This window comes from Solea solea, chromosome 8 (assembly GCF_958295425.1).
Source record: "Solea solea chromosome 8, fSolSol10.1, whole genome shotgun sequence".
Lineage (NCBI taxonomy): Eukaryota > Metazoa > Chordata > Actinopteri > Pleuronectiformes > Soleidae > Solea > Solea solea.
In genome coordinates, this window is record NC_081141.1 from 7,274,480 (window position 1) to 7,295,362 (window position 20,883).

Here is a 20,883-nt window from a genome sequence, read left to right on the forward strand (position 1 = left end):
GTTTATAAAACTAATAATAATTATTTTTATTTTTAAATTATTAAATATATATATATATATATATATATACACACATATATATCTCTGGGGTTCCCCTGGGTACACTCTATTGACCCCAGTCAGTAATATGTGATCATTATTATAAAAAAAGAAAAAAAGCTTTTCCTGTCTCTGTTCAGGAAGATTGCATCACCATATGCATTGAAATCTGCATAAGTGTCTTTAAGACCTCCTTCAAACAGCAACAGTGTTCAGTGGTGCAGTAGTTACAGGAAGTGGTTGGGTGTTTGTCTCCTCCTACACACAGATACGAGGAGGGAGAGGTGAGGTCTGTGTGGATATATACCAGCTTCACAACAGCAAAGGGATCGTGTCTACACAGGACATTCATCCAGAGAGGAATCCACCCTGACTCAGGTGAGTGCTGTGCACAGTACACTCCCAGCTACACAGGATCAGGCCCTCAGTCTGAGCCTCAGCATCCTCTGAATGCTTATTTTCTGACCGTTCTTTTTTTATTAGTATTATTTATTGACTTTTTTTAAATGTATGTGTATATTTGATTGCAGCTACATAAGCCACAGACACCATGGCAGGTTTGTATGCTCATGTATTATTAGCATTCTCATTTGTCTCACTGTAGCCTGCAGCTCCAGTGACTCATACAAAAAAAGCACTTACAGGCACTGTGCACTAAAAATCCCATCAAGTATATGTCATAGACTCCCTGGGTCTGCAGATTCCGGATTTCAGAGGGAGTTCCTGGATGCTCACAACACATACAGGAACCTGCACGGTTCGCCGCCCCTGGCCCTCAGCAGTGAGCTGAACACTGCAGCTCAGAGGTGGGCTGAGAACTTGCTGTCACTTGGCCTACTGAATCACAGTGACACATCGAATGGAGAGAACCTCTACACAGTCCTGAAATCTCACCCACTTACAGGTGGATTGCACACCCACACACACACACACTAACACACACACATTACTGTTCATACATATTTCTTTGCTTGATTGAATACATCATAAAAAGCATCAGTCTATGGCAGCTAATGTTAACGTTATGAGTCGTTTCTGTGTTACACTATAGTGGTCTGCACCTGGTGGCACATGTACCAAAACTGGCCCTCCAACATCAGTATTTGACCTGGCAGATGATTTCAAAAATATTTTAAATGATTTGCTCATGCTGACAAAAAGATTCAGAGAGATTTCGTGGCTAGAACTGACAATTCACTGATATATGATTAGTTAGGAGAGTAAATGTCCATAAAATAACCATTAGCATATAGTCATTCTCAAAATGTCAATAATGCACAATAATTATTAATGAAAAGTGAAAATAATTTAAATAGTTTAGTTTGTAAGAAGTTGGTGATTAAAGGTAATGTCCATTATTATCAGCAGGCGACTATTGTTAGCTTAAGGCAGCGCACAAATGTTGTTGTTTTTTCTGACTAAAGAGATTTTAAGACACTAAAAAACAGTCAGCATGTGTTTAGATTAGAAGAAAAAAAAGTTAAAGTTTTGCTGATAAAGACAAGATGTTTTGTCCTTTATATTAAATTGGTCTTCAATGTTAAAACAATAAAACTTGACCGACAATTGATGAAATAAATGTGTTCTTTATGTGCATGTGTTTCATTCTATTTCTGAATATTAGCAAAAGATGCAGTGGATGCATGGTACGAAGAGGTGAACAACTACAGCTGGAGCAACCCTGGATTTAGAGGGGATACAGGTGAAACATCTGATAAAGACATAATCACAAGTTGTGTTTACATTGCTAAATGCAAAAATGTTCTGTCTGTAGTCCAAGAAAATAAAGCTCTTTTAATAAATAACCATCCATAGGTTCCTGGATTTTTTTTTATTATTATTCATGCAAAAATGATCATTTTTGTGATAAACTCTCCACTTTTTTCAGGTTCCTTTTTGCAAGTTGGAAAACATGTTGCGTCACATTCCCAAAACTCACTGCACGTCTGTGTCTTCACACAGGTCATTTCACTCAGGTGGTGTGGAAAGAGAGCACCCACTTAGGGGTGGGCGTGGCCACCGCTGGCACCAGGTCCTATGTGGTTGCTCAGTACCATCCGGCCGGCAACATGACAATGCCTGGATACTTTGAGAAGAACGTCCTCCCGAAAGGTAAATTGCGTTTCCCTTTTTTCAGTCTTCGCTTTGGTGCTCAACACATGGAAAAGCACTTTGACACCGATGGATAGAGATTCCACAGCATATACAGACATATAGAATCAAAACAAAATTGAATAATGGGTAATAAAACTTTATTTTTAGCAGCATACTGATAAAGCCAATTATTAATATATGTATAGCTTTACAGTATATACATGAATGTGTAATAATGATGATAATAATGATGAATAATGATGGTGACCTTCTTGCCGTGAGGAAACAATGCTTGCCACTCTACTACCGTATAGCCAATATTGTACATTTTATCATAAAAAAGTAACATAGATGGAAAAAAGGCAAAAAAGTGCATAATAATTGGTCGGCATTTGACTTTTATAGCTGCAACTGTATATACAAAACTGCTTACCGTTCAAAATCCACTTCAATAATTACATTGTTTCACGCACAAGGAATATGTGAGAGGGGAGGAGTTATGCAACACATCAAAGATGACAATAAATTCACCTCTGGCTGTCTCACATACATATATATGAACACAATGCTATCTGTCAGAAATGTGAACAACAGACGAAGACTGAAGGTGCATCGTGAGCCTGTTCGGGTTTCAGATTGTAAGAGAGGAATGCTGCAGCTCTGGATTTATGAAACTCTAGTGTGGATTAACGCTTGTGGTTTGGTATAGTTTACAGCATACACTTATTAACCAATTGCATTGATTTTTCTCTCTCTCTCGCTGTATCCTGTTGGCTGTGCGTAGTGACTGCTTAATGAAAACTTGTTTAGCTCACTGCATGTACAGTAGATGCGACAGTCTCAGCATCTTCCCATGCACATGGCCTATTTCTGGCACATTTATATGTGCATTTGAATGAAAATGCTATTTTTCCACCCTGCAGCAGCAGCAGCTTCAGGTGATGTTGCTTTGCCAGTTTAACCCTTTGCATGCCTCAGCCACTTTCCTGCATAAAGGCTATGACTTTTACAGGCAGCAGTGGAGGGAGTGGATCAGACAACTCATCCAGCGGACGTGGAGTTACCACAAAGTCTCGCAAGAAGTGCACACTGCTATAGACAACCTGGACCGTCACTGTAGCCAGCATCCAACGCACAACTTCTCTATATACCAAGTTGTGCATGAAAAGAACAGCATTTCATGTATTATTGTTTTGTTTCCGAATGATTCGTCTTCATCATGCTAAAAAAGAACATATTCAAACGTGTTTTATTTAAGTATTCAATACAATAAAGGTTTCTTCTCTATTTTATTCAATTCCACAAATGCATCAGGTATTTGAAGCGTATATATTGGAGTAGAACTTCCCAAACTTCGGCAATTTGAGGGCCCTTTCATGGTCTATATGCTCAGATGAGCACATAAGCAAATGTCTAGCATTGATGTAAATATACATTTAAATGCAAGTGTTTAAAATAAATCATTATTATTATTATTATTATTGTTATTATTATAAATTGAATGGTGTCGACCATGATGTGAATTCCCTAAAAGATACCACTAGAGGGAAGCATAACATAAGAAAACTAAGGAAAAGTCCACCGTCCACAGGAGTGGAAGAGATTGATCTGATCATATGCAGCCTCATCGTTCTATGATCATATACAAGGATGCAAGCAACCAATTAAGGATCACATGTCACAATTATACATTTCTTTCTGAATCAAACTGACGTCATATACAGACATGATATTTGATAAGTATAATATATGTAGTGTGTGTAAATACATACATACATATTTATGTGTATATATATATATATATATATATACATATATATATATATATATATAGCCTGCTGTTGCAGAAATGTAAAATACCACTGATTTTCGTGTATAAAATCTGCCAGAGCCTCCACTGTCCATTCCTTTGGCTGGTCTATAGCGCCCCCCTGTGCCTGTAGGTCCTTTGACACGTCGCTCTTATCAGGACTCCACCCTATAACACTGCCCTCGTGTCCTCTTCCGCCATGTTTCTAGAGAAGCCCAGAGCAGACAAACCATTCATTGGAGAGACCCACCAGGCGTGGGGTGTTGGGGGAGGGGGGAGTCTGTGATCTCCCCACTAGATGCCACTAAATCTCACCCTGAACTATTGATACTGATGGTTGAATATACCCAGATAGAAATGGTTCTGCGTTTGTTACACAATCAATAATAAAATGCCTACATGCAGATACACAATGTAAATAATGAAATGGTAATACTTTAGGGGTAAGGGTGCATTTTTACATATTTATATATTTAAATATTTGAATATTTACTAACCCGTTAATAAAGTTATTCATTCAGATCTTACAGATTCATAAAGATACTGGTAATGACAGTAATAAGTGTTAACAGTTACAAATGACATTAAAAGTAACTGAAATGCTTTTCATTTAGTTGACATTTATTAAAGGTTTCTGTGTTTCCCTTAAGTGACTTTTCGTTTATGTATAATATCACTAAATCATGATTACATAACTTTACCTTTATCAACCTTTACCTTGTGACCCTTATTGTTAAGTGTTAACATGTGCATCCCTTAACTATGACTTTGTAAATGTATGGAAGTATGAATTAAGCATTCATTACTCAAATATGGTTACATTTTGCTTGTGACCCTTATTGTAACGTGTTTTATAAATGTTATCTCGTGTGGTTGGGTTAGGGTTAGCCCAACCAAATGACCAGTGGTGATTACGTGGTAAATTGTGCTAATGTATTTATGTTTAAGTCTTTAAGTTGAGTGATATATGACCCACTTTACAATAAAGGTCATAAGGAGCATTAAAGGTTAATAAATGGTTAGTTATAGTTAAGTAATGCTCATTCAGTGCTCCCATGAACTGTTATTGTGTGTTTATATGAATGAACACATTACATAACCTGAATAACAATATTGAATGAAATGTGTAGTTATAACATTAATAATTAGTAAATTCTTAATACAGCAGTATTAATGAATGTATTTGCAGAGAGGTAGATCTTTAGATATTTCATTTGTAAGGTTTGGTGACATGAGATCATTAATTATCTATGTAAAACTATATTACATGCTGATTGTACTGTGATTAACTAACACATTTAACACAAGAACACTGTATTTTACAAAAAAAGGTGAATGAGATGAATTTAATAGAAGAAAACAAGTCACATAGTCCACAGCTATGGTTGCGGCTGTGTCGGCTTCTCGTTAAGTGTAATCACGCCTTAGAATGTCTCACATACAAATTTGACAGGTCTAAAAACGACTGTAATTGGATCATGTCATTAATCTGCTCTCAGTAATGTCATGCGTTGGCTAACTTTCTGTGTGTTGCTGCTGTAAGTCCTTCTACCACCAGTGGTGTGGGTGGGGCATTTATTCACTGAGAAAAAGAGAGGACCACCCCTTTGTGGCTCCTGATTGGCTAAGGTTATGGGATAGTAGAAATGCAAACGTCATTGTTACCAATACCAGTCGATAACAATGCTCTACATGGTATTTTGTGTAGTAAATATTGTTTTGATTTATAAAATACAAGTCTATAAACAAGTCAAAATGATTGTTTGATTCATAACCCAAGTGTTATTATCAGACTGTCCACCTCTAATGGCTTTAGAACTGCAGTGCAGAATTACTGCCAGAGAAATCTCTTCCATCACAAAAAGATACCAGCAAATGGAAAGGAGCACAAAGCAAGAGGGTTACTGTGGAAGTATGGTTTTAATTTGACAGGAAACAGAACACACTTCGTCTGGAAAGCTCATCTTTGAATCTAAATTCCCACTGAAAATATGAGTGCAGGGATGTGGGAGGTGAATACCAAGACACAGCAACACGACTGACAGCAACGTTAATACAAAGCTCACAATCAAGTCCAGAGATGCAGAGATGACAGTGGCAGTGGATAGTACAGAAGAAAACATCATCACACTGATGTAACATGATATCCTGTGGTAGCGGGGGCGGGTCAGTGCATCCTGGACATCGTCCAGACCACAATGACCATCCTGTTTTCTCCACTGCAGGGCTGTGACTGCACATATTGCTGTGGTGACTGTCTGGCTATACTAAATGGACGTCTTCACTCCGTTCTCTGGAGAGCAGCCATGCACGCAATCCTGTTTATCTCTCTCTTAATGGCACATATTAAAATAAAGGAATGCATATCTCCCTTTGTGTTGCCCAAGGTAAGCCAAGCTCCCGTTCCTCTAGGCCTCACATGGTTTAGATAAATAGTTCAAATTCATTTTCTTTGAAGCAGAAAGTAATAACATGTCACATGATGGACCAGCAGTCTCAACCATGCAATATAAAGGCACACATTATTCCAGGGACTGTGTCTTTATTTCTTATTATTTCTAGCAGTGCACAGGAAACTATATTTCATGTAGTTCTGTTCTTGATCTCAGCATGAGAAGTCCAGAAAGCTTTTAGAAACAGTCTACAATAGATTTTATTCACTGGTTTATCTCACTTTTAGACAGAGAAAATAATGTTTTTAACACATCAAAACCTTCTGTGGGTTGTGACGTGAAACTGTTAATTTTCTTCAAGGACTTTGGTGTAGAGAGTAAGTGCTTTACAGAGAGACACACACTTCAATTTCCATGTAATTGACTTACAGTGAGATAAAGCATCACACATCTTAAAATAGCACACATTGAAGCAGGCATCAGTGAGCCTTTTGTTGTGGTTGAAATCAATTTTTACATTTGTCCCTGGCAGTCATGCCTTCACTGAGAGCAGTTTATTAATAATAATAAAGCACAGAAAAAGACAGTGATTTCAGTGACAGTTTGTTGCAATGTAAAGTACAAGATACCAGGCTGTTTCATGTTTATTACAGATCCCATAAATATATTATGTTGAGTGGCCCACCACTAAATCATGTGACCTCCTCTTCCTTAAAACAGAGGCATAACTGCCAGCGAGGCGATAGAATATACAGTAGATACATTATAATACTAAATATATTTGATAGCATTATTTTGACAATAGTAATAATAGACATTCTGTTAATTATCACATTATTAAATGTCTTGCATTCAACTTTAAAGTGTTTTAATTCCAAATCCAAACACTTTTACTTTAAAATTCTGTGAAATATCATCATACATGTCTTTACTGTGATGTCATGATGGAATATTGTGTTATACTTTAAAGCTCATGTTGCCCAAATCCTAATAAACAATTGCTTTGTCCTCATTTTTGTTGTCTGGATTGGCCCCATTTTAACCAGATTTGAAGCTCATTGGCCCCCAGGTCATTTGAGTTTGACACCCCTGCCTTAGGAGTCTTAAAACATATGACAAAGACAGCCAAAGTAGAGCTCAACAATCAGAGGTGAGGAAACAGCCGACACTACGCATACTGTAAATATAATGAATGAACAACAAAAATAAAAACATCAGGAATAAAATAAGAGAAAATCACTTAATAAAAGTAATACTGAGAATAACTTAAGCTAAAAAGAAGTGACATTTAATGAACAGGGTTCCCACACATTTTTACCAAATCATTTTCAAAGGTTTTCCATTAAGTGATTTTTGTCATAGTGAAAGTGATAGTACATACATGTCTCCAAAGGTATCAGCTGCCTTTAAACTTACATCATAAACTCTATTCTCTCTGCTTCTTTCCCACAAAGGGTGTAACCTGTAGCAACACAAACACAGTATTCTCCTCTCTAATAAAGTAAAAGGTCCATGGTTCACCACAGAATGTGACACAGGCTGAATTCTATTGTAATGGAAGTAAGTAACCTGATATTTACAGTGAATCAGAGGTTCTTCCAACAGACATACTGTACATGGGCACAGCTGTTGCTGTCTAACACCTGTCCTTTCTGCAATAACTGTAACAGAACCACTCGCACACTAGGAACATTTGCCCATGCTGGTGCATTAGCGTCCTCGATGCAGTGATGTTGGTCTGTTGATCTGTATACACACATTTTAACTCTGACATTTACATCTCTATTTCCTCCAAAGATATATTTTCTCTCCGATCTCACTGTTTGATATCCTTTTTCCCAAATAGAGACTGATGTTTTTGTGTCTTTCTAAATTGAATATATTAACAATTGTATGTCAGGGATGGCTGATCCACTGCTACCTCCGTCAGTTAGTTAAAATGTGGGGTTTTTTTTGTGCCTTGTGGGTGTGAAATCCTTCATTCAGTTTTGAAGAAGTGACACAAACTGACCACATGAGGCAGCAGTGCACCAGCAGCTCCTGTCCCTGCTGGTTAAAATGCAGATTTTCTCTAGGAAAATTTGGTGCAACCCTCAGAGATGTAGAACCACAGCAACTGATAATGCGATGTCCACCAGGGTTGTGCTGCACTGACACTTTTATTTTTGGAATAAAGCAAGTCACTGTCATCACAATCAAAAATAATCAAAAATAATTTCACATTCTTTATCAATATGTTCTTTTAAGACAGATTTCCTTGTAAGACAGGTCACGTGCCAGTTTTCCCATGAAGACGCCATTACAAAATTAAATTGAATCCGTGACATCATGGGGATTTTTTAAAAGCATTACAGGGTTGATGAGGGTGTGCCTCGCCCTGCAGTATCTGTTTCCTCTTTGATGTATTGATCTGGCTGCTGGAGGCTGAGTGCCAAATGCTGCAGTATCTTGAGAGATGCTGAGTCACAGGAATCAGCAGTGGCTCTACGGGGCCTTGCAGGCACAACTAGGTGGTTGCTGTAATGTACACACAGCCGTCATGGCGAGGTAACGTCTTATGAATGCAGCAAACATCTCCTCTCAGTGCACTGAAAGCTATTGGCCTGCTCCAGCTTTCACCACAGACCACTCATTGCACTCATCCTCCAAAGAAAGAGGGCAATGAATAATTTATCCTTTTCCCCTTGTTCCTCCTTTCACACAAATCTGACTTAGATCACACAGAATATAAGAATAGTATAAAGATATACTGGATAGATTTTCATAGATTCCACTTTCAACTCCCACCATCCCTGTGTGTTGGCAACTAAAATGGATGCTGAATGAAATGACTTAAAAAAAAATGTGTGCTGAAGAAGTGACTCGAGTTTGATTGAGGTGCACGGAGAGAACAGCGGCCACGCATTCTGAACATTTATTGACTCAAATGACGTTTTACTGGCATTACCAGGAACAATAGAGCAGTCAAAATGCAGCGTCCAGTGTGTCAGTGTCGTGGAACTACTCCGCCATCATGAGAAAATTAAGTCAACGTCTTCAGATTACGCAGTCACATGAACGTGACTGACATACGGTTTGGGCCAATGGCGTTTAAGCAGTTGAACAGCTGATTTGTCAACGGTTGTGTCTGTGAAGGATGTTGGCGCGTATGAACCAATAGGAATTCGAGCGGCGACGGAAAAGGCGGGTCTAATTGTATTATAAATATGAGTGCAGCGCCCTTTCCGGACCACTTAAACGGAACGTTGTCTGCTGTAGTGAAAGCTGAATTCACATCCAAGAAGTCAAAATGAGGGAAATCGTTCATCTCCAAGCCGGACAGTGCGGAAACCAGATTGGTGCTAAGGTTTGTAGAGCTTAATTACGTTTTGTACAACTGCATTATGTTGTTCTTTGTCAAAATACCGCAATTTCTCTTTGAGGAACCGAGGCTTTGTGTCCATATGCACCCCCAGACAACCACACCCTGGGAAGAACAATGAGTCCTCTTAGAATCAATGGACTAAATGCTAAAATTGAGCTTTACGTTTTTGCAACGATATATTGAACTGGTATATGTCAAAGTATTGATGATTAAAATAATTTAATCATAATTTAATATATATATATTTTTTTACATTAAAAAGGTTACTTAATCTGCGTTCTTTAATTTAATTGAAATGGTAACAAATTAACGTGAACTGTGGGATAAACCATATAAATAAAAAAATTGAATGAAATCGTTGTTCTATGAGGTTACTGCGATTTATGAAAAAGGAAGTGAGTATTGTGCGGGTGAGAGGCAGGCACAAGATTAATAAATGAGTTTGTGCAAACGTTATGGTTTAACGTCAGTTTTATAAATGTGGTTTTCCATATTTTTTCAGAAGCCGATGTGTATTAAGTGGTATGTTACCGGTTCATAGAGGCCTACTTGATAATGCTTTTGCACCCGGCGTTTTCTGTGGAGTAGGTGGCGCTAGCCGTTAGTGACGTAGTAGTTTTTTTCGAATTCATAACCCATGAGTCTTAGCCAATAAGGCACTACGGCGCGCGCGCCAGTGCAGCATGGCGGGCAATCATGTTTAAATAAAGATTGCAATTTTTTTTATTTATTTTTTCTAAAAAATTTTAGAGCAGATTGTAAAATTATGAATTAAAAAATGAATAATTACGATATTTTTAGTTATGGGCATTAATGTTTTTTCCCCCTTTTTTTAATTACAGTTCTGGGAGGTCATCAGTGACGAGCATGGTATTGACCCAACTGGCACTTACCATGGTGACAGTGACTTGCAGCTTGACAGGATCAATGTCTACTATAATGAGGCCACTGGTAAGTTGCTGTCGGTGTGTTTTTCTTGATCAAATATTACATTTACGTGTTTAAACATTTCACTCTGTTTTCTCTAGGTGGCAAATATGTACCCCGTGCTGTGCTGGTTGACCTGGAGCCTGGCACAATGGACTCTGTGAGATCTGGACCTTTTGGTCAGGTGTTCAGACCAGACAACTTTGTATTTGGTAAGTTATTGTACTAACACACTGATACTTTAGAGATGCATTTTTCTCTTAGGTCCATTTTGTTTAATTTCTTAGACTCATTGTTTATATGATGCAAAGAAGCCCAGAATATATTAATCCCCATGCTGAATTTCAAATTAACATGACGGCAATGTTTGAGATTATAAATGATATAATAATGCTTAGTTGCCTTTTATTGTCAGGAATTTAATTCCAAGTTATGTTCTGTTGTAGGCCAGAGTGGTGCTGGAAACAACTGGGCCAAAGGTCACTACACTGAGGGTGCAGAGCTGGTCGACTCGGTCCTCGATGTTGTGAGGAAGGAGGCAGAGAGCTGTGACTGCCTACAGGGCTTTCAGCTCACTCACTCTCTGGGTGGGGGTACTGGCTCCGGTATGGGAACCCTCCTCATCAGCAAGATTCGTGAAGAGTACCCCGACCGCATCATGAACACCTTTAGTGTGGTACCATCCCCCAAAGTGTCGGACACAGTTGTGGAACCCTACAACGCCACACTGTCGGTCCACCAACTCGTAGAAAACACAGATGAAACCTACTGCATTGACAACGAGGCCCTCTACGACATCTGTTTCCGCACACTCAAACTAACAACCCCGTCGTATGGTGACCTCAACCACTTGGTCTCTGCCACCATGAGTGGTGTCACAACCTGCCTCAGGTTCCCCGGACAGCTCAATGCTGACCTGCGGAAGTTGGCTGTGAACATGGTGCCATTCCCTCGCCTTCACTTCTTTATGCCTGGCTTTGCTCCCCTCACAAGCAGAGGCAGCCAGCAGTACAGGTCCCTCACTGTCCCAGAGCTGACCCAACAGATGTTTGATGCCAAAAACATGATGGCTGCCTGTGACCCACGTCACGGCCGCTATCTGACAGTGGCTGCCATCTTCCGTGGTCGCATGTCCATGAAGGAGGTCGATGAGCAGATGCTGAATGTGCAGAACAAGAACAGCAGCTACTTTGTTGAATGGATCCCCAACAACGTCAAGACTGCCGTCTGCGACATTCCACCCCGTGGCCTCAAGATGGCCGCCACCTTCATCGGCAACAGCACAGCCATCCAGGAGCTGTTCAAGCGCATCTCCGAGCAGTTCACAGCCATGTTCAGGCGCAAGGCTTTCCTTCACTGGTACACCGGCGAGGGCATGGATGAGATGGAGTTCACCGAGGCAGAGAGCAACATGAACGACCTGGTGTCTGAGTACCAACAGTACCAGGATGCCACTGCTGAGGAGGAAGGAGAGTTTGAGGAAGAGGGTGAAGAGGAATTGGCTTAAATACTGAGTCTTTCCAGAGACGCTAAATGTTCCCTTTCTTCCCAAAAAGCTGTCTGTTGTTGTTTTTGTGTTCTAAAGTCCAGTTGATGGAAGCATGGTGGGGACTTGACTTTAATACAATTCTGTCTTTGTAAAGTTGAAAGTCCACTGACTTGACTGACGAGGATGTGGCGTAACGTTCCAAACTTTCAGTGTTATGTACTGATCTTCTGATTATGTAATTAAAGGTTAATCTGAATATCAAAGGCTGCCTCTGTATTCATTGAGATGATGACAGTTGTGTGCTAGTAAATATCAGGTCAGTATAACTAAAATCTAGGTGTATTACTTGGGTTTTTTGCCTGTATCTTGAGCTCCTGTGGCTTTGAAATTTGTAACGTCACCTGATTTTAGAACGGAAACTCAACAACTAATCTAGTCCACAGCAGCCTGGTCTGTCTGCTCCAATTCAAACTATATGTAGCCTGAACTTTAAAAACTGGCACCACAGCTTTTCTGATATTTTGGTTATGTATTTCTCAGGCTGATTTATGTATGGCTGCAACTAGTTTGATCAGTAACATGTCAACATAGTTTCCCAAATGTTATACATCGTATGTCCAGACAAATGAGTTAGTCATTGGGAGCAGCAAAACCAAAAAAGCTTCTTTTATGGAGCTAGGAAACTACAGCTATCAAACACCCACATAATTCATTATCAAAACAGTTTATTGGTGCAGCCCAAAAGGCAAGGTTCCATTCTGACAAGTCCATGCAGTATTCATGTGTGATCACTAGGTGGCAGTGCAAGCTAAGCCATTCTCTTCCAAAACATGTAGATGAGAATGCTTGTGGCCAGTGCCAGCAGTGTCCAGCAGCACACCACCTTCACCTGGCCCTCCAGGTTCTGCTTCTGTCCAAAGCGACTCACAAAACCACCCTGTCGGGCAGAAATGAGAGTTTTAATTTTTTCTGTTTCAATACAAGTGACAGATTGAGCTGTACACTATTCATTGACAAAAGTTAAGTGGTCCAATTACATATGACTCCCAAAAAAATATTTATTTCATGTTATATGCTTGGCCTTTTTCATTATTTTGATAGACATTAGTGGTCACATTAACAAGGGCTCTGTAAATCAGGATTAAAAATAAACCCTGAAACTGACCATGTGTTTATTCACAGGTTTGTTTTTTTCTTGTATATATCCAGTGTCAAAGGTTATGCCCCAAACAAACAGAAGCTCATCCATGATTTCATCTCCAGTAGGCTCAACTAGGACTCTCCAAAAACAGCCGACATTTTGATCAGAATGCAAAGATTGAGCACATTACTCCAGTTTTAAAGTCTTTACACTGGCTTCCAGTCGGCTATCAAATTGCAGAACTTTAAAGTTCTGCTGGTCCAACATAACTGAATCAGCACCAAATGTGAATATTTTTAAATGACTTTTCTCATATGCTTGTGATTGAGCTCTTTTTTTAAATCACTTTAAATTTGAATCTTTCTCTTGCATGCGACCTTATTTAAATCATTAAACTATTATTTTATGCAGCACTACGCTTTCGCAGACACCGTTGTTCACTACTTCCTGAAATAGAAGTAGTCAAAGACCTAGAAGTAGGAGCATATTTTCATATACATACAGGAGTAATCAGACTCTGAATCACATTATTCAGGTTTGTTTTGTAGTCCGACCAAGACTAGCTTGATTATCATGACATTAAGAAAACTTTTTGTTTTAGTCCAACTAAAATCAGACTTACATATTCTGTGTTGCTCCAACTAACATTCATTCCTCTTCTCTCCAGTGCAGACTGCGCTCATCCACCTGTCCCCTACTTTCACTACCATTATCAATATCATCTGCAAACAACATAGTGTACAGAGACTCCTGCCTGACCTTATCTGTCAACCTGTCCATCACCACTGTAAACAAGAAGGGCGTGGAGCTGATCCCTGATGAAATCCCACCTTCACCTTTAACCGTAATCTGTCATTCCAACTGCACACCTCACCTTTGACAACACTAGAATTCGATTTTATTTGTGTCCCACATTTCAATAGACTTGAACTATCCCTTTAAAAGTGTGGCTGCAGCGTGTAGTCAGCAGAGTACAGAGTGACACGATGTATTGACAGTGCAGGGAACAGGGAGATAGAAGAGTCCCATCTTCAGTCTGCTGAAGACTTACCCATCCTCCCTTGTCTCGTATTTCAGGGCAGATGACCCTCTCTACGTAGGCTCCCACACATTCTTTTAGCTGGGGCAGGACCATCATCATGTCCCTCTCATGGCAATGTAGAGCCATCTGTCCAGCCAGCACATACACTGACAGCACCGCACTCCAGGCAAGGTCCCTGCGGCGTCCCCCGGGGGAAGGGGGAAAGAAGTGTTCATCAAGGATGCTCAAAAGCGTAGGACAGGCCGTGTGCTCTGTCACATCCTGAAATACTCGTGGCCAGCGCCTGAAGAAGATGGGGAAGCGGGTGAGGATCTCATCTCCGGCATGTCGTAACGCTGCAGTGCAGGCTGTAGGGGGAAGACCCATGGTTCCGTCTGTCCCCCCTGTGGTAACATAGTCTATGTAGTCATGAGCCATTAGAAAAGCTTCTCTCACCAGAGGATCAGGGCTGCCCAGGCCCAGTCTGGCTTCTGGCTCCTCTGACTGACACATGCTGGCCTCTGACTTCAGTTGGCAGCTCAATTTCCATGCAGCATGGCCATTCTAGGGTTGCTGGTGGAAAGTGAAATGTTAAAAAATGTCATTGGTATAAGAAAGAAGTAATAAAAGTGCACACTGCAGTGTCCACATTTACAACTCACCTCCTCCGTGAACAGCCAGCAGATGGAAGAGTGTCGGTGGTCAGAGAAGTGCTTCACTGTGTGTTTTGCTGTCACACATTGAGTCAGTCTGTCCCTCCTGCAGCTAAATATAGAGCCCTTGTTGGAAACTGACACTGATTTCCAGCCTCATATGCACAATCATAGCTGTTCCTGCACACGCATACCCACACCGACGTGAGCAGTGGGGCTAAATAAAGAAAGAGACCTGCACACAGAGGGCGAACAGGTTAGAGCAGAGGTGTCAAACATGTGGCCCACGGGACAAATACAACCCCCCCCAATCGAAAGCATGCGGCAGATCACTTAATATGCTAAACATGCTACAATGAAACCATGGACCGTGACCTCTTCCCCCTTAAAACACAGCACATTGTTTATACAAACATATTTGGTTATAATTAATGTATTACATTCAACATTATAACATTTGCTTGTTTAGTGTTTTGATTATAGTTGTTTTCGTTATTATTTACTTAATTTTTATTTATTTATTAAATAATTAATGAATTAATTATTAATTTATTTATTTCTCTTAGATATTAAAAGAATTTTACTTTGAAATATGTGAAATATCATCATGAATGTCTTAATTAAAATATCATGGTATTAGAATATTGTGTTAGAATTCCTTTATTCAGTAATGTTCGCTTCGATATGACTTTATTTTGAAAACCGGAAATAGGACTGTTTGGCTCGGACCGTTTAAGTACAATGACGTAAAGGAGAGACTATCGGCGCATTTTACATATAGGAGCGGCTGATTTGACCACGGAAAGCAAAGTGACGGCTGTCTTCGCCGCAGTGTCTGACAAAAGTTCGTAAAAAGAAAGTTCTTTCTTCTATACAACCCTGCTTCACTGCAGTTAGCGTCCTGCTATGTGAAACCAGCGCTTACTTCCGGTTAAAAGACGGACAGTGTGTCCGTCCAATCAGCGATGACCCTTCTTGACAGCATGTACTTACCTTTTCTATTTCAGTTAAAGTCGTAGTGTTTTCAGTTAATGTTGTGTTTTCAGCTAAGTGTGTTTTCCTAGTTGTGGTGGTGATTTGCACTCCTTTTTAATAGGAAGGAATCTGTGGCAGAACAAAAATGTGCATATCTGTATAGTGTTACAATGCAATTTATGAATGAATCTTTACAAAAATAAATACTGATATCAATTTTAATCATAGCATATGGCGTGTTTCCACGCTTAAGTTGCGTTTCATACTAGCATAGCACCTGGTACCAGGTACTTTGTTTAGTACCTGCTCCACGCACTCTGAGGAGGCACTATGTGTGACGTCACCAGACTGCCGGCCACAGGAACAGACGTAATAATATAAACATAATAATAACTTTTTTTCATTTTGCCATCTTGTCATTGCCATTTAGATTATTCTTCTTATTTATTTAGTTCAGTATTTGTTGTGCACACCAAGACATGAAGAAATTCCCCAAACGATTCCAATTTGAATTTTAATTTAAAATGAATTCATGGTAAGGATGACTTTATAATGAGTATATTGTATTTCCAATGAAATTTGCTGATCAGGTGTGTTCTATGCATTTGTTGGAAGGCTCATAAAAAAAGAGGATGGATAATGTTGCCAAAAACTGAATTTTTATTTTTTTTCGAAATGTGGAGACAGACAGATGGACCATTTAAGAAATGAGTGTAGTCAAACCTTTATTTCACCACATGGGAGCAGCAATGTATTACTAGATACATACAACCTCTTATTTACTAGAGACAGAGAGAGTGTGTGTGTGTGTGTGTGTGTGTGTGTGTTAGGTGGGTGAGTGGGGGACATTTACTCATAGCACAATTATCTCTTCTCACATGTTCACCAGTAATCCTGTCTATAATCTAAAAACACGGTATATGTAAATGTGTGCATAAGGAGCCTAATTAGATTGAAATGAATGCATGTAAATTATGGATAATGCCCATTAGAGCTCTTCTGTGGACTCACACTCAGGCACGTGGTTAAACTTAACATGTCCTTTAAGAGTTACTTCTTTATGAACTGGCATATGCGTCACACGGGGATCTGTGCTTAACACGTATGTTAGTTGTTAAATATACTGATTTATAGCAGAGCAAAGACATGATCAAGTGGTGCCATTAGAGGCTCTTTGTGATCTGGCCATCTGGCGCAGCATACATTGTGAATGTGCATGGGAGGGAAGATAAAGCTAACCATCCAGAAAGAGCCCAAACCTTCCCCCTTCACAAACACACAGGGCTTCAGATGCAGCCCACTGTCAGTGTGAATGAGTAAAATGGCGACCTTGTTGTTCCTCACCGCTGGGCCACAGATCAGGGGAAGTGACACGTTAGATAGAGGCTCCTATCTGGCCTCTCATGTTCATGCAAGCAGTGGGAACTTCCTGCCTCCCTGTATTGAGAACTCTTACACATGGGCAGTAGAAATAATACCAATGTGCAGGAAACAAGCTTTGAAGGTGCAATGAATGATATTAAGGCATTTTTTTTTTAAATGTACTACTCATAATTATCTACTGCAATTTTTATTCAGCAGCCATAAAGTAACACAGTGTAGAATTTGCTCTTCAGTTCCCCCTACAGTTGGTAAACTGTATTGTTTGTACTGTTGTAACATCTGTTAGCATTTCATATATGTACTGTAAGGGTTTTTTCATGTTGAGGAACAGATGCAAAATCAAACAATAAATCAATATTTTTGGTGATTTTGACGATAATGATAATTAGTTGATATCCTTAAAAAAAAGTTGGTTTTAATTAAGTAAAATCTGTTCCTTATAGATCATATCAATGGACTCAATATTTCTTATTTTCTTCAAACTTTAGCATTCAAGTATAAATTAAGCAAAAATTAAAACTATTTCAAAGTCTTAGGTGTGTGGGCTGGTGTCTCCATGTTTTCTCCCTATTGGCAGAACCTATGTGGGCCCACTGGTGGTCATGTGACACTGCAAGGAGGGTTTCTGCTGCATGCATTCAGGGAACGTGTGCAGTACTCGATAATGGCAATTTACATATCCTTAAAAAAACAATCACAATTATTTTAGAAAACAAATCTCTCTGTTCGCTTTATGATAACTATTATTTCTTTATTCTGTCTCTGTTTAGATATGGCCTTAAGTGAGGATAAATAAATAAACTAACAGCAGATGTGAATGTTTGTTTGTGTCTGTGATACAATGGTTGCCAGTCCAATATCAGCTGGGATTGACTTCCCTCAACCCTCAAAGGATAAGTTGTAGTAAAATCATGAATGAGCAAGGGCACGTGAGGAAATTGCGTCATCATCTGGAACCAAATATCCAGTTGAGATAACACTGAGAAAAATAGAGAAAATGTCTGCGTTGTTTTATTTTCAGCTGTTAATCCACACCTCAGTTTGAATTCAATTGCTGTCATTTTTACATCCCCCCACTGAGGTGTTTGTCAGGACAGGTCAACGCATGTCTGACACACAAATTAACTACTGTAATATAATCCAACGCCTCACAAACACACTGCAAATGACACATTTTTAAACAAAGGTGACAGCGATCGGCACAGAGAGCAAATTTCACCTCTTTGCAAAGTCTGATGGATGGAACAATGCCGTGTGTTTGTCTGTTATCTTACAACAGCATAAGTGTGTCTCTCCCTCACAGGAAGTGTCTTATCAACATCTACACAGAAGTTGAAATGCACTTTGAAGTTCCGACCCATTGCAAAAAAAAAAAGAGTAAGCTCCAATAAAAGCTGCAAGGTGACGGAGAAAGGTTGGATGAGGCACACAGATGAAAACCAACCTCCTCCTGTTCCTCCCCACTAACCTGCAGTCAAACAATTGCAATCTCCACGCCTCTTTTTTCAGGACTCCCATCAGCCTCACAGTGGGGGGGTAGTTGAAAACACCTTTATCCCCCTGTGTCTCCATCACTAACCACTTTAAAAACCTCACCATCTATACCAGCGCACCCTAATGGCCCCCCCTTCCCCAGCCTGTCCTCCATCTCCCACTGCACAGAATTGATGCAAACGATTGCTTGCCCATTTGCGGTCTGGAGGAAATTTGACCCACTTGTGTGGTTTGCTCACTGTCTCCTGCCCCACCTTCTCCCAATTGCAGGTATTGCTGCCCCGCCATTGTTTCCCTGCTGCCCAGGGGGTGGAGTGGTTTGTGGTAAAATTGGGGGACCCCTCCGGAGTTTGATGGCTTTTATTGATTTGAACCAGACTCTTAAGCTCCCATTTACCCTCTGCGCCACTGTGCTAGGTTTTGAGATAGGAGCTGGATCCACACAGGCAGCTATTGTTAAGTGGTGTTATTCTGTTCTACCGATGGATAAGCATACTGTAAGTGTGTTTTTGATCAGTGCACGCAGCTGCTCAACTATCAAATGTTCTTCATCTTTTTTATCATACGTCTTTTGATTTACTTTATATTATACATTTTAACATGTTTTTTTATGCAATAGTTTAATTTGATCTGCATCGTTTCATTTTATTTCATTTTATTACAGTAGGTCAACGACGAAGCATTATAAACATCTGTGTATGTGTCTTACAGTGGACATAGTAAATCACGTGGGCTCAGTGCTGCTAAACAGTGTTTGTCTTCAGTCTTTCTTAAAGGATTCTGGAATGAAATACAAGACAAATTACATTTTATTTAAGTAGCCCAACATCACAAACACCCTCTGTCCGAGTTAGAAAAAAACGTCTTACAGGGAAAACCTCAGAAAGAGCCACAGAGGAGTGATCCCTCTGTCAGGATGGACAGATGTGCAGTAGGTGTCACTGTCAGCTTTGAGTGGCCATCAAGACAAGAAAATCACTATATAAATACAGACCATTAATAACAATTATCATCATCACTATAAGTGTCATCTCATCCAGGGTGTGACGTGTGTTATCGCCATCTGGGATTGGTTGCAGCTCCTCATGTGACCCTCAGAAAAGGACAATCCATGGATGAGGATTATATTATTGTTACCAGTAATGAGTAGCTATATAATATATAGTTATAGTTGTATTATTTGAGCTGTGGGTTGAATATCTGGAATACCTGTGAAATAAGAACAAAAAGAGAGAGGAAGAGCACAAATGTATATAATTGCAAACAAAAGAAAGAATAAATAAAATGAACTCCAAAATGATAACAACACAAAAATAAGATACAATGAGATATCATTTTGATGTTTTTTTTATCATTTAATATTGACAGAGACTTACTGGTAATTTCAACTCAATTCTTCATATTATATGATTATTATTATTATTATTATTTGTGGATTTATGAGAAGAATCAAGGAGCTTTACCTGTGGTTGCTAATATTTCATGTCCAACGATCTGCTGTGAATAATGTATAATAATAATGGAGGTGACTGCATTGGTTTAGCTGACTTACATACTGTATATCATTTTGTTTTATTTCTGTACAAATTATATATGTTGTTCAAATCATAAATCTGTGTTGAAATAAATCATATTTATAAATCAAATTCCAGGGTTAGTAACATTTCAGGGAAATTGTTTGTCTTGTCCATGGTTGTCTCTCAGTCTGGGAAACATCACACATTTACTCCAGTATTACATGAAATATTCAAATAATAATATTAATTATACATTAAAAAAAAGTCAATAATACTACTATTAGTTCTACAATGTTCAAAAATAAAATATATTTTCTTATTTTAGATATGTGCTGATTAGGGCTTAAATCAGCAGTCAGACTTCAGGTGGTAGGAGAACTGGGATTCAGGACTTTGAACTGTGGAGGGCAGCGTTTAACCTCTTGGTGTACACACTGCCAGAATTTGAAAAGGAGAGGAAGGGACGTGAGTTGTGTGGGCTTGAACATCTCATTCCACACAGCGCATGACTAAAAACCTATAATATATTTATAGAAAATCATCAGAGGCAACATTGTGTCTCTCTGGGCCATGAAGGACGACA

The 20,883-nt window shown here is 39.3% G+C and overlaps 3 protein-coding genes across 4 annotated transcripts; 2 read left to right on the plus strand and 1 right to left on the minus strand.

The window, feature by feature from the left end:
* The first annotated feature begins 493 nt into the window (after window positions 1–493).
* On the plus strand, window positions 494–3,608 carry LOC131464165 (Golgi-associated plant pathogenesis-related protein 1-like). 2 transcript variants are annotated; one of them, XM_058636512.1, is made up of 5 exons: window positions 494–596; window positions 740–943; window positions 1,664–1,741; window positions 2,002–2,151; window positions 3,146–3,608. In XM_058636512.1, the coding sequence occupies exons 1-5, from the start codon at window positions 590–592 to the stop codon at window positions 3,229–3,231; spliced, it is 525 nt and encodes a 174-aa protein (XP_058492495.1). In that variant the 5' UTR covers window positions 494–589; the 3' UTR covers window positions 3,232–3,608. The 2 variants fall into 2 exon arrangements, with proteins under 2 accessions (XP_058492495.1, XP_058492496.1); XM_058636513.1 differs by having other exon boundaries at window positions 2,918–3,238.
* A 5,921-nt stretch (window positions 3,609–9,529) lies between these two features.
* Window positions 9,530–12,379, plus strand: LOC131464206 (tubulin beta-1 chain). Its single transcript, XM_058636568.1, has 4 exons — window positions 9,530–9,682; window positions 10,543–10,651; window positions 10,729–10,839; window positions 11,074–12,379. Exons 1-4 carry the CDS (start codon window positions 9,626–9,628, stop codon window positions 12,132–12,134), a joined length of 1,338 nt encoding a protein of 445 aa, XP_058492551.1. The 5' UTR covers window positions 9,530–9,625; the 3' UTR covers window positions 12,135–12,379.
* Window positions 12,380–12,824: 445 nt separating this feature from the next.
* bcl2l16 (BCL2 like 16) lies at window positions 12,825–15,040 on the minus strand. The gene is made up of 3 exons (XM_058636569.1): window positions 14,941–15,040; window positions 14,309–14,851; window positions 12,825–13,053 (listed from the first exon to the last, which is right to left on the minus strand). Exons 2-3 carry the CDS (start codon window positions 14,789–14,791, stop codon window positions 12,925–12,927), a joined length of 612 nt encoding a protein of 203 aa, XP_058492552.1. The 5' UTR covers window positions 14,792–14,851; window positions 14,941–15,040; the 3' UTR covers window positions 12,825–12,924.
* Window positions 15,041–20,883: the final 5,843 nt, after the last annotated feature.

Excerpts from the sequence above, each read along its gene's own strand:
- LOC131464165 (XM_058636512.1), top strand. Across the intron at positions 944-1,663 it reads GAAATCTCACCCACTTACAG|CAAAAGATGCAGTGGATGCA; the intron begins GTGGATTGCACA and ends TCTGAATATTAG. Across the intron at positions 1,742-2,001 it reads TGGATTTAGAGGGGATACAG|GTCATTTCACTCAGGTGGTG; the intron begins GTGAAACATCTG and ends GTCTTCACACAG.
- LOC131464206 (XM_058636568.1), top strand. The coding sequence starts at position 9,626 with ATGAGGGAAATCGTTCATCTCCAAGCCGGACAGTGCGGAAACCAGATT. Across the intron at positions 9,683-10,542 it reads GAAACCAGATTGGTGCTAAG|TTCTGGGAGGTCATCAGTGA; the intron begins GTTTGTAGAGCT and ends TTTTAATTACAG. Across the intron at positions 10,652-10,728 it reads CTACTATAATGAGGCCACTG|GTGGCAAATATGTACCCCGT; the intron begins GTAAGTTGCTGT and ends TGTTTTCTCTAG.
- bcl2l16 (XM_058636569.1), bottom strand. The coding sequence starts at position 14,791 with ATGTGTCAGTCAGAGGAGCCAGAAGCCAGACTGGGCCTGGGCAGCCCT. Across the intron at positions 13,054-14,308 it reads TACGAGACAAGGGAGGATGG|GGTGGTTTTGTGAGTCGCTT; the intron begins GTAAGTCTTCAG and ends TCTGCCCGACAG.